The sequence below is a fragment of the Arachis hypogaea genome, chromosome 14 (genome assembly GCF_003086295.3).
Source record: "Arachis hypogaea cultivar Tifrunner chromosome 14, arahy.Tifrunner.gnm2.J5K5, whole genome shotgun sequence".
NCBI classification, from domain to species: domain Eukaryota; kingdom Viridiplantae; phylum Streptophyta; class Magnoliopsida; order Fabales; family Fabaceae; genus Arachis; species Arachis hypogaea.
Window position 1 is genome coordinate 39,279,454 of NC_092049.1, and position 13,145 is coordinate 39,292,598.

Here is a 13,145-nt window from a genome sequence, read left to right on the forward strand (position 1 = left end):
TGACGTGTGCGCGTACCTGACGCGTATGCGTGACTAGCGCAGAAGACAAGCAACACGTACACATGACTGACGCGTACGCGTGACATGCGCTACCTGCAAAAATTGCAGAAAACACTGGGGGCGATTTTGGGCTGAGTTTGGACCCAGTTTTTGGCCCAGAAACGCATACTAAAGCCAGGAAACAAGCAGAGACTCAACACACAACTCATACAATATTCATTCACGTAATTTTAGGTTTTAGATGTAGTTTTCTAGAGAGAGGCTCTCTCCTCTCTCTAGATTTTAGGATTTCTCTTAGTTTTAGGTTTATTTCTTCTCAAGTCTAGGTTCAATGTTCCTTTAATTTAGTTTCTCTTCTACTTTTATTTATTCTAGCATTCTAGTTTATTTATTTTCCCAATTTGGTTTATGAACTCTATGTTAGATTTGATTTCTTTATTTAATACAATTTGAGGTATTTCATATTTATGATTTTAATTTAGCTTTTTACATTCTTAGCTTTGGTTGAGTAATTAGAGACGCTTGCGTTATCAAATTCCTTTGTTGATTGATAATTGGAAATTGCTGGTTGATTTGAATCCCTCTAAAGCTAGTCTTTCCTTAGGAGTTGACTAGGACTTGAGGAATCAAATTGATTAGTCCACTTGACTTTCCTTTATTTAGTAAGGGTTAACTAAGTGGGAGCAATGAACAATTCTCATACCTTGCCAAGAGTTTTTCTAATTATTAATTTACTTTCTTACAATTTATTTTTCTTGTTCTTTATTCAAAAACCCCAAAAAGATAACCTTCCATAACCAATAATAAATACACCTCCCTGCAATCCTTGAGAGACAACTCGAGGTTTAAATACTTCGGTTATTATTTTTATTGGGTTTGCTTTAGTGACAAACAAGTTTTTGTATGAAAGGATTCTTTGTTGGTTTAGAAACTATACTTACAACGTGATTACTTTTGTGAAATTCTTTACTAGCAAAAATCCGTTCGTCAATTATATTGTTGCTTAGATTAGGTATTATTTATGATTTATTTGCTCTTTTGTTTGTGTCTTTTGTTTTTTGTTAAAAAGAATTTCAAAAGCTTTTCTGTTTTTGGCTATGTTTTTTCTTTTGATTTTCTTACTTTGAGTCTTACCTATTTCTTATTTTTTTTTTTAAAAATTTTCAAAATCTTTTTTTTTCTTTAGTAATCTTTGTCTTTTGTTTGAGTCTTGTGTCAGTTTTTAAGTTTGCTGTCCCTTCTGTTTTATCTTTTTCTTTAAATTTTTGAAGGTGTTATTTTTTTCCCTTCTTTATATTCGAATTGTTCTTAGTGAATTTTCTTGGTTGATTTTAAAAATTTTGAGTTTGGTGCCTTTTAGTTTTTTTCCTCTAGTTTTCGAAAATTAGTGTCATTAGATCTTAAAATTTTTAAGTTTGGTATATCTTTGTGTTCTTCTTTTCTTAAATTTTCGAAAAGTATTTTTGAGTGTTCTTTATTGTGTTCAAATTGTTCTTGGTATTTTTCTTGGTTTGATCTTAAAAATTTTAAGTTTGGTGTCTTTTAGTGTTTTTCTTTGTCAAAATGTCGAAAATTGTGTTTTTAATTTCAAAAAATTTTAAGTTTGGTGTCTTTTATTGTTTGTCTTTTTTAATTTTTCAAATTTCAAAAATTCAAAATTCAAATTTTAACTTTCTTGTTATCTTTTCAAATCTTTATCTTATCTTTTTCTTTAAATTCAAAATTTTCTCTTATCTTATTTTAAATTCTAATCTTAAAATTCAAATTTCAAAATTTCAAAATTCAAGTTTTCAAAATTCAAATTTCAAATCTTATATCTTTGTGTTCTTCTTTTCTTAAATTTTCGAAAAGTATTTTTGAGTGTTCTTTATTGTGTTCAAATTGTTCTTGGTATTTTTCTTGGTTTGATCTTAAAAATTTTAAGTTTGGTGTCTTTTAGTGTTTTTCTTTGTCAAAATGTCGAAAATTGTGTTTTTAATTTCAAAAAATTTTAAGTTTGGTGTCTTTTATTGTTTGTCTTTTTTAATTTTTCAAATTTCAAAAATTCAAAATTCAAATTTTAACTTTCTTGTTATCTTTTCAAATCTTTATCTTATCTTTTTCTTTAAATTCAAAATTTTCTCTTATCTTATTTTAAATTCTAATCTTAAAATTCAAATTTCAAAATTTCAAAATTCAAGTTTTCAAAATTCAAATTTCAAATCTTATATCTTTGTGTTCTTCTTTTCTTAAATTTTCGAAAAGTATTTTTGAGTGTTCTTTATTGTGTTCAAATTGTTCTTGGTATTTTTCTTGGTTTGATCTTAAAAATTTTAAGTTTGGTGTCTTTTAGTGTTTTTCTTTGTCAAAATGTCGAAAATTGTGTTTTTAATTTCAAAAAATTTTAAGTTTGGTGTCTTTTATTGTTTGTCTTTTTTAATTTTTCAAATTTCAAAAATTCAAAATTCAAATTTAACTTTCTTGTTATCTTTTCAAATCTTTATCTTATCTTTTTCTTTAAATTCAAAATTTTCTCTTATCTTATTTTAAATTCTAATCTTAAAATTCAAATTTCAAAATTTCAAAATTCAAGTTTTCAAAATTCAAATTTCAAATCTTATCTTTTCAAATCTTTGTCATATCTTTTTTAAAATCTTTTTCAAAATCTTTTTCAAAATATTTAAATTTTAAATCTTATCTTATTTTAAATTCAAATTTTAAAATTCAAATTTTCAAATATTTATCTTATCTTGAATCAATTTCAAATTTCAAAATCAAATCTTTTTCAAAAATTCAAAATCAAACATTTTCAAAATCAAATCTTTTTCAAAATCTTTTCAAATCTTATCTTATCTTGTTGACTTATTCTTTCAAATCTTAATCTTTCTTTGAATTTCTTTTTAAATTCAAATTTCAAAAATTTAATTTTCAAATTTCAATCTTTAGATTTTCAAAATCAAATCTTTTACTTTACTTTCAAATATTGTTGATTAGTTATTTACTTATCTTATCTTATTCTCTTTTCTACTCCTTTCTCTTTTCTCTTTTTCAAAACCTCCTAACTAATTCCTCTCTCTTCTTTTTTGAATATTCTTACCTCTTTTCCTCTCTCTTCTATTTTCAAAAATCATCTATTTCTTTCTTCTTTTCAAAATTAACAATTAAATAAAATAAAAACAAAAAAAAATAATTTCCTTTTCTTTTTAATTTCAAAAATTCAAATTTCATCTCTCTCCTTCTACTTCCATTCTTCTTGTCTTCTCAACACATCTTAATGGAAGTGCTCTATACTCTGATATAAAGACACACACCTTCCCTCTTGTTTCTTGATTGAGTGTACAGGAACCGAAAGAGTTCACCATGAACCCGAATGGGGATGAACAGTTCAAAAGAACTTTGGAGTCTTATACAGCCTCCACTCTTGACTTCTATGGAAGTAGCATTAGCATACCTCCTATTGGAGTAGCTAACTTTAAGCTCAACCCACAGTTAATCATTCTAGTGCAGCAAAACTGCTAGTTTCATGGACTTCACAAGAAGAGCCCATGGAATTCCTTGCAGAATTCTTGCAATTAGCTGACACAATACACACTAAGGGAGTAAACCAGGATGTCTACAGACTGATGCTTTTTCCCTTTGCTATTAAAGACCAGGCAAAGAGGTGGTTAGACAACAAACCCAAGTCTAGCTTGAAAACATGGAATCAGCTTATAAACAAGTTTTTGAATTAATACTTTCCTCCAAGGAAGCTGACCTAGTTGAGACTGAACATCTATGGCTTCAGACAAGAAGTTAATGAATCCCTTTATGATGCTTGGGGAAAGTACAGGATGATGCTACGAAAATGCCCTACTGAAATATTTTCAGAATGGGTAAAGTTAGACATCTTCTATTACGGACTCACAGATATGGCTAAGATATTCTTAGACCATTCTGCTGGTGGTTCAATCCACATGTGAAAGACAATTGAGGAAGCTCACGAGCTCATTGAGACAGTTGATGCCAGGGCATTCTGGCCAGTTTCACTGACCTTTTTCTTTACTGTTTTAGGGTAGTTTCATGCATTTTCTTAGTAAATAAGCAAGTTTTGGGTAGAAATACACTTACATCTTGATTCAAGCAAACATTGTGAACTTTACATGATTTCATGAGAATTATGCATGAATTGAATGACAAATTGGATAATGCATGATCTCATGACTTGGAATAGAGCTTTGATGCACTTTATTTGCTTGATTTCAGGACAAAGGAAGCAAGGAAGAGCCACGTTAGTAGCCACGTTAGTCTAATTAACATGACCACTAACGTGGAATGGGCATAAGCTTGTAGCGTTAATGAGAAAAGTGATCGCCAATAACGCCTTCGAAGCCATCATAACCCACGTTAGTTGCCACGTGGCAACTAATGTGGAAAGAAAAGAGGAGCTCCAACGTTAGTGGTAAAAGTGAACACCACTAATGTTCTAAAAGGCCATACATAAGCCATGTTAAGAGCCACGTTAATCTAATTAACGTGAACTCTAACGTGGAGATTAGAGGAGATCGCCAACGTTAGTGACACTCACCTTTGTCACTAACGTTGAAACAGGCCAAGATTGCCCATGTTAGTGGTCACATTAAGACCACTAACGTGAAGGGTAACATGGAGCAAGGAGTGATAGACCAACGTTAGTGACACTCACCTTTGTCACTAACGTTGGAGATGGAAATTACCACCACGTTAGTGGCCACGTTAATCTAATTAACGTAAACTCTAACGTGGGAAGGAGGGGCGTTTGGAGCGTTAGTGACAAAGGTAAGTGTCACTAACGCTCTCGAAGCTTAGGCATGCCCACGTTAAGGGTCACGTTAGTTATACTAACGTGAACTCTAATGTGGGGAAAAGAGCCAATAAGCAACGTTATTGGAAAAGGTGAATGCCAATAACGTTTGTGAAGGACCAAGAGGCAACGTTAGTGGTCACGTTAGTGCCACTAACGTTGAAGTTAACGTGGATCATTTTTGGCTTGGAACGTTAGTGAAAAAGGTGATCGTCACTAACGTTCTCGAACCCACATTTTCACTTAACGTTAACACCACTAACATCCTAACTAACGTCCATGCCTAACTCACACTTTTTCTGCAAGCAAAGCTGAGCCCACTGAAGACTATAACTGCTTCAACTCAAGATCAAAGGCCCATATCTAAGACTTGAAGAGCCAACTAGAAGATCAGAAGAGTAGTATATATAGAAGTAGTTTTGAACTAGTAGGGAGCTTTTTGGCATTTTGGAGAACTACACTCTGTATATTTTACTTTCTCTGTAATCTCTAGTTTAATTTGACAATGCATTCTTCTTTATCTTCTTCCATTTCCAGAGCTATGAACAACTAAACCCCTTTTCATTGGGTTAGGGAGCTCTGTTGTAATTTGATGGATCAATAATAGCTTTCATTATTCTTCTTCTTTCTTTTCTCTTGATTTTACTAGAAAGCTTTCAATCTTCATCCAATTGGGTAGTTGTCTTGGAAAAGAAGCTATTCATACTTGGATCTCTTCAGAACCTTGGAAGAGGAATGAAGAGATCATGCTAGAAATGCTTTCTCATGTTGGACCAAATTGGGGTTTGGATGGATATAGTGACATATAATCCTACCAACACTTTGATTTGGGAATACATGTGGTATAATCAGTGACCATACTTCATCTCTTCTCATGAGCAATTAGACCAAGGAATTGGCTATTGATCAAGATTTAAGAGATTGAATTACCAAGGAATTGAAATTCAATCACTTAAGATTGCCAAGGAGATCAATGAATGCATTGATTGAGGAAGAGATGAGAATGAACTTGATCCAGAGAATACAATATCTCCTGAGCCCAATGAATCCCCCATTTCTGATCTTACCCATTCTCTTTATTTTCTGCCATCTACTTTTATGCTCATCCTCCCAATTTCCCATTTAAGATTCTGCAATTTACTTTCCGCCATTTATATTCTGCTCTTTATTTCCAGCATTTACATTTTCTGTTATTTACTTTCTTGCCATTTAACTTTCTGCCATTACTCAACTTAATTTCTGCTTAGCTCAACTAGAACATTCTTCTAATTAAAGTTGCTTGACCAATCAATCCCTATGGGATTCGACCTCACTCTATTGTGAGTTTTTACTTGACGACAATTCGGTATACTTGCCGAGCAAAATTTGTTGAGAGACAAGTTTTCGTGCATCAACAGTTGCTAGTAATCAGCATCTGTACTCATCTGGTGAGATTTCAATGAAAGGAGAGGTCAAGACAGTGACCACTGAATCTAACTCTTCGAAAAGAATGAGTCTTTAACTCAGCAGCTACACTCCCTTGCACAACAAATGTTGAAATTGCAAGAGATGTTGCAAGAAGCCCGAGCCTCTAACAAGAATATAGAGGCACAGTTGAGTCAAGCTAGACAACACTTGTTTGAACAGATAAGAGAAGAGTGTCTGGCCCTCATTAGTACCAAGGACGCTGAGCCTAAGATGGTACACACTGTTGAGGAACTACATGAAGAAGAGGCTCAAGAAAAAGCTGGAAGCACATTATTGCACGCCCCTCTTCTGGGAAGAAAGCCTGAAGTACCACACCCTCAAAAGACCCAAAAGGAGACCAAGGACGAGCACTGCTCACAATCCTTAGAAGACTCTAAAAAGATGCAAATCAATATTCCTTTTGCTGAGGTTTTAGAGCAAGGGTCTCTCTCTACTGGAAGAAACCTTTCTGATGTTGAGAGAGGCGAATTGGTGCTGAGGTTATAGAAGGATTACATGATTATCAAAGTCCTGAAACCTCCACTACCCCTGACAAAGGAGATACTTTCATGCAGAGTACAATATTGAAACCTCCTCCCTTGGTGAAAACTCATACAGTTTTCCCAGACATCAAACTTAAGTTTGGTGTTGGGCAGTCATCACCCACCAAGGAGAAAGGTCTCAAGAGGAAGATGCATAGGGAATGGAGAAACAATACAACTCCTACCCTAACAAGTAAGGAGAATCAAACTCATCACACTAAAAGAAAGCTTGTTAGGAGGAATTCAAATCGGAGGGCACTAATCTCCTCCTCTTCTCCCATGGAGTCATTTATGTTAACCAATTGGAAGAAGAGGAAGAAAGTCAGCGATCGAGTGTCAAGTTAATGACCTTAAAGAAGCGCTTGTTGAGAGGCAACCCAACTATGAGTAGAGTATTTCTGTTCTTATTTCTTTTGTTTATTTTCATTTGAGTTTATTTTAGTTTAATTTTAGATTTTTCCCTTACTTTTTAATGTTTGTGATCATGTGTAGTAGTTAGAATAGAAACAGAAACAGTCAGAGTTGAAAACAAAACACCCTGGAGCAGAGACCTTGCTGGCGTTGAATGCAAGACAAGGGGGCCAAAGTGGGCATTCAACGCCCATGAGGAGTCGCAAAGCTGGCATTGAATGCCAGCCAGGGGGCAGTGATGTGAAGATTTATACCGGTTCGAAATTTACCAAAATAACTTCGTTGTGAGTATAGCCCAAACCGACAATCGATCCTCAAATCAAAGTTTAATTTGTTTGTCACAAGTGCAAACCAATAATAATAACCGAGCATTAGATCTCGGGTCGTCTCTCAAAGGAATTACAGTGAGATGTGTACATTATTGGTTATGGTATCTAAGAGAGTTTGCAAATAAGGGGACAAGAAAATAAACCAAGCAATTAAAGATAACAACTACTAAAAAGAGGCATTCATAGCAAGGATTGAGAATCTAGGCTTTCTATCCTAGTCACTAATCATATTACAATAATTATCAAGAACTAATCTTATTTAGTCATCTCCAACATAAGAAAAAGGTACAATGTTATCTTCACTTGAGAGAAAATCAAATAAGACTAGTTAATCTCAATCCAAAAGTCCTAATTAACTCACTAATTGAATTAGCAAGAGATTAGAGTCAATGAAAACAATATTAACTAACAACTCTAGATCACCAACATAAGTTAAGTATTAATGACTTAAGATTGCCTAATTTCTCTTTCCAAATCAAGAATGCTAAAAAAGCTACTCTAGCATCCAACCAAACATTTTATCAAACACTTGGAATGCATAAAAGGAAAGCATCATAAATTGTAAGAAATAATAAAATCTACTACTACCCAATGTAAGAAATTAACAATAACAACTCAATCAAGCAACAATAAACAAAAAAACATCAAATTGTATCAAATGAAATTGAAATTAACAAGTGGGTTCATGAACTAAAAATGACATAAATGAGAAATTAACAAAAGAAACTAAGAGAACAAAGATGAGAAAATAAGAAATTGCAAGGAAAACTAAATGAAAACAAGAAATTAAACCTAGATCTAAGATGAATTAACCTAATTCTACCCTAATTCTAGAGAGAAGAAGAAGCTTCTCTCTCTAGAAACTACCTACTGCATCACCCTAGCTAATCTAATTGCTCCCCCAAAAAGTAGAGGTATGAGAGACCCTTGAAGATGAAGGAGTAGTTGAAGAACTAGGGGAAATTGAAGAAAGTTGTCAAGAGGTGGAAGTTATCAAAGAGGAGTTAGATTTTGTACTAGAGCAAGTGGAGAAAGCCAAAATTATTGAAAAAGATGACGTGGTTGAAGATTTAGGAGATGCGGAACCTCAATGAGAACCTCAAGTCATAGAGCCTCCTTTCAAAAAGTTTGAATTTGATGTTGAGGAGGGTGTACAACCTTCAAGGCATGTCATGGTTGAAGACTTGGAGGAGATTGATCATGAGATGTATTCAATAATTGATGAGTTTTTATCAACAATTGAATCCTCCCCATTGGACTTAAAAGAAGAGGTCAATGTTGCAGAAGCATGTCAAGAGGTGGAGATCATCAAAGAGGAGCCCAAGAGATTGAAGCATACATTGGCAAAGCTGCCACTGGAGATACCTCCCCCCAAGCCATTACCATCCAACACAACATTCAAGTGGATAAAGTTCTTATCCTTAAACTCTACCTTCCAACTTGAATATGGTCTGCTTGAAACGGATTGACAACTTAGAGCTATCTGCGGTTTTAAGAGTAAAAGGGAGAGAAGCAATAAACATAAAATACCTCAAATTGCATTAAATAGAAAATTGAATCTAACATGAAGAGTTCATAAATTAAATTGAAAAAATAAATAAACCAACAAGAGAAATAGATAAACTAAAGTGGTAGAACTAATAAAAGTAGAAGAAAACTAAATTAAAGTAAAATTATGTCCGTATTACATGCATGAAAAAAAAATACTCATGCATCATAGAAAAAACTCTCCATCGTTACAAGTTACGTAGCCAAATTTTTAAAAAATAAATTAAAATAATTCATTATAGAGGTCCATCTTAATTATTATTTATTTGTCTATTACTAATCTATTCTAATTATCTATTCTAATTATCCAAAAATACAGACAGAATATTCCCAGCCTAGCAAAAAACATTATAACAAACTTTGAAAATACTATTTTATAAATTCCAAACCAAATCTCAAGAACTGAGAGCCTTTCATGGCACCACATAATTTTCCTAGTTTCATTAATTTCATCTGGCTCCCAATTTTGGCCTTATCTAAAGAACTATGATCTCTCTTTCAGTAGCAAATAGCTGCAGTCAGTCTTACAAAATAAAGGCTCCCAAAAAACGCTCTAACATTCATTAATCATATTGTTCATCTATTCTGCAGCACCATATATGCTTCCCCTCCCACTTAGTTGACACTTCTATACACATCCACAAACCACAATCAACTTCTCAGTAAAGAAAACTAGGTAAATTTTTTGCACATAGCCACATACACCTTATACATCTATTTATCTTTATTATTACAAGTAGTGATAGCACCTAATGAGCAGTTTCTACCTAGCATCCATTTACAAATAATGGCAGTGGTATTCCAAACTCAGTAGTAAGTAAAAATTAGTGAAGAAAATGGATTGAACTACATTTTGAATCCATAACGTTCACCATTTTGCCGATTTGCACTTGGCAGATATTGCACTCCCTTGGAAGTAAGGCTTGAAGGTTCTCATAACTTCTTCATAGGTTGGTCTCTTGTAGTCTACTGCCTGTTAATCATTTAGCAGAAAAATTAGATCCTTGGAGAGAGAGATAATAAATTCGCACTATTTTATTTTATTTTATTTCGAAAAAGAAGAAACTAGCCTCCTCGACCACTTCTTCAGGGCTTGCCCATTTCCACTCTGCAAATTCCGGGTCTGCTTCCCCGGTAGCTAAGTTGACTTCAATGTCATCATCTCTTAGTTGCATGAGAAACCTATCAAATGTTCATTTAAAGGTTAGAAGAAGCATAATTTTGGTGTGCTTTCTCAAAAGTAATAAGCATCAATGAGAAAAGACCCATGCTAATTAGTTTGAAATTGAACTCACAAAATGAATAATGAAGAAAAATGCATTATAGCAAATAGAAGTTATGTCCATATTTATACTACCAAGGCTTCTCATAAGTGAACAAAACTAGCAACAATAACAAACCTCTTTCTTTAATAGGTTAGTCTAAAGCATAATTTGACAAATTGATTACCATGGGTAACCTTATCTGTCTATTGTGTATTACAATGTCTTCCCTAGATAGATACCAAATCGGTAATACTAGAGAGACAATAATTCAAAGTTAACTTAGTTAACTTAACATTCATAATTTCACACCTGTAATATATATAATTACATCTAATATTACTCATTTATTTCAGCTATAACTAATAACTACAAAATAAAGTACTTTTGAACTGATTTAGGCTGATTTCTATTGTCTCCGAAACACTTTTTATACCAAATTACCAAACTTGAATGCATCAAAGTAGCAAATAGAAATGTATTTTATATACACAAATAAACAAACTTCAATAAGTAGATAGAAACGCACCAACACACAAGTACGCACCATTTTTGTGCCTGTCCATGCCATTCACCACCCCAGAGACGGTTGACTTTAGTCTTCACAGGAGGAGGGAAATCATAAGTCAACCATTTCGGAACCTGAAAATGTAAAGCGCAAGCTCAGTCTAATGTATGAAAAGATTAACATCCACTCATCTCTCAGATATGATCAAGAGTTCTGAAATAATGTATCTACAAAGATGTAAAATCCTTCTGTTAAATATGATTAACATTGCCCCCGTTTCTTACTTCTCTGAACTTGGTTTCTTTTATGCAAAATGATAAAATTGTTCATAATTTACATACATCTGAATCTTGTAACGTATCAGTATATCACTCTTTTGTGATGTTCTGCACAAACCTCAGCAATTATCTCAGCAGAGGCTATTCCAGTTTCTTCTCGAAGCTCCCTAATGGCAGCCAATTTGGGCTCTTCACCGTCTTCAATTCCCCCCTGATATTTAAGATCCCAAAGAGACGAGCAATCGATTTAGCTGAAACTTTTAATACTATACTAGCCCTAGGAAATAACTATAATATAACAGGCAACAAAATTAATAATCCATTTTTCTGTAATGACTTGGAACAATGCACAATGAGTAATATAACAGGCATGAAAATTAATTTAGCTTTTGCATTCTGAACAAGCCTTTTACTGTTGATGTATCTCTAACTTCAAAGTAGGTATCTCGCAGGAAAGACAAAATAAAAAATAAATAAATAAATAATTCTAACACTCAATCAATGAACATAACAAATGGATCCCTTCCATATAATTCCTTGATCTAAATTTTTGGCTTTATTCTTTGTAAATAATTCAAACTTATGCTAAGAAAAGGAGGAAAATGGCAAAACAATTGAGCATGTAAAGTGAACTTGTGAATTCACCTGAGGCATTTGCCATGCTCCTGGAACATTCAATCTTGAAGCTACGAATATCTGATTGAAAATAAAGGGGGATAATTGTTAGTCATATTGCTCACACAGAGAAAAATATGATTATACTTTAGAACAATACTTTTTCTCCGATTCAAAAACCTGAACACTGAAAATTGTAGAACATACTCATAAAATTTCTAAATTATACACACAAATTCAAACTAAAAATCATAGCATATGATCTGAAATCTAAGCTATCAGACGGTTATTCTGCAACATTTTGGTTAAGCTCAAATAACCTTAGATAAATACCACATGTCACAATCACCAAAAATCTGAACGAATTGCAAAACAGAACAGAGATCTCAGTATAGTTCATTAAATTATTGCATTTTTTCCCTCCTCCTTTTGAATCAGTGGTCCAAAATACAATCAATTATGACAAAGTAGCAAGGGAGTGAATTAAATTAAAATAAAATGTTAGCCAACTTTTCCATATCTAAACGACAAATATGCTGCACGCCTAAGAAAATTAAAAAATTCCCGCTTGTGTTGCATATTTATTTATGTCTGCGAATATATCTAAGTTTCGGATTTGAGACAGTATTGATATATAAGAATGCTTTACGAGTGAGCCATAATACACAAAATAGCATCAGAATTTTCCTTATAAGAAAAAAAATTACAACAAGTGAACATCCAATAAACTAAAAATAAGAAGAAAAAAATTCCAGCTGAATATAAGACTTAAAATCCAGAATATCTAAAACACCAAAATAAAAAATCAAATACTAAAAATAAGGTAGGGAAATAAGAAAACAATGCATTTATCATGAATTGAAAAAAAAAAAAGAAGTGAAGTGGGAGATGGCAGATGAGGACCTGATTATGGGAGTTGATGAGACAGACTCCAACGTTGGGACGATAACCTTATGGAAGATCCTCCATTATTGGATATGCGAGATGAAGGTGGTGAGGTTGATGGATTCGGATGATAATAACACACTGTAAAGAGAGAGAGAGAGAGAGAGAGAGAGAGAGAGAGAGAGAGAGAGAGAGAGAGATATGAATATGATAATGAGTTGTTGTTGGATGTGTCAGAATATGAGTTCCCGAATCCAAAAGGCACAGGAAAGAGAGAAAGAGAGAAAGAGCAAGTGGTATGTGTGTGTGTTTTTGAGTGGGAAGCGCTGACTCTTGAGGACAGAATTTGTGGAGTTGAGTTTTTATTTTTTAATTTTTTTTTATTTGCGATTCTTATCCTGCCCACTCCGCCTCCCCCACTTCTGACTTCACAGATTTACACAATTTTTAGAGTCAAATTAGGAAAAAAAATCGTGTGTTAACTTTTAACTCATAAAATACTAAAGTATTAAGAGTTTAGTTT

General features: G+C 33.2%; 1 protein-coding gene across 2 annotated transcripts; it reads right to left on the reverse strand.

Moving 5' to 3' along the window:
- Positions 1-9,560: 9,560 nt before the first annotated feature.
- LOC112740369 (nudix hydrolase 25-like) lies at positions 9,561-12,778 on the reverse strand. 2 transcript variants are annotated; one of them, XM_025789113.3, is made up of 6 exons: positions 12,641-12,778; positions 11,768-11,818; positions 11,241-11,333; positions 10,866-10,978; positions 10,145-10,256; positions 9,561-10,047 (listed from the first exon to the last, which is right to left on the reverse strand). In XM_025789113.3, the coding sequence occupies exons 2-6, from the start codon at positions 11,774-11,776 to the stop codon at positions 9,943-9,945; spliced, it is 432 nt and encodes a 143-aa protein (XP_025644898.1). In that variant the 5' UTR covers positions 11,777-11,818; positions 12,641-12,778; the 3' UTR covers positions 9,561-9,942. The 2 variants fall into 2 exon arrangements, 1 of the variants encoding a protein (XP_025644898.1); XR_011871793.1 differs by lacking the exons at positions 11,241-11,333; positions 11,768-11,818; positions 12,641-12,778 and adding an exon at positions 11,186-11,208 and having other exon boundaries at positions 10,006-10,047; positions 10,884-10,978.
- Between the last annotated feature and the right edge of the window lie 367 nt (positions 12,779-13,145).

Coding starts and splice junctions, on each gene's coding strand:
- LOC112740369 (XM_025789113.3), bottom strand. Junction 10,979..11,240: donor CTGCTGAGATAATTGCTGAG/GTTTGTGCAGAA, acceptor TTACATTTTCAG/GTTCCGAAATGGTTGACTTA. Junction 10,048..10,144: donor CTGAAGAAGTGGTCGAGGAG/GCTAGTTTCTTC, acceptor AATGATTAACAG/GCAGTAGACTACAAGAGACC.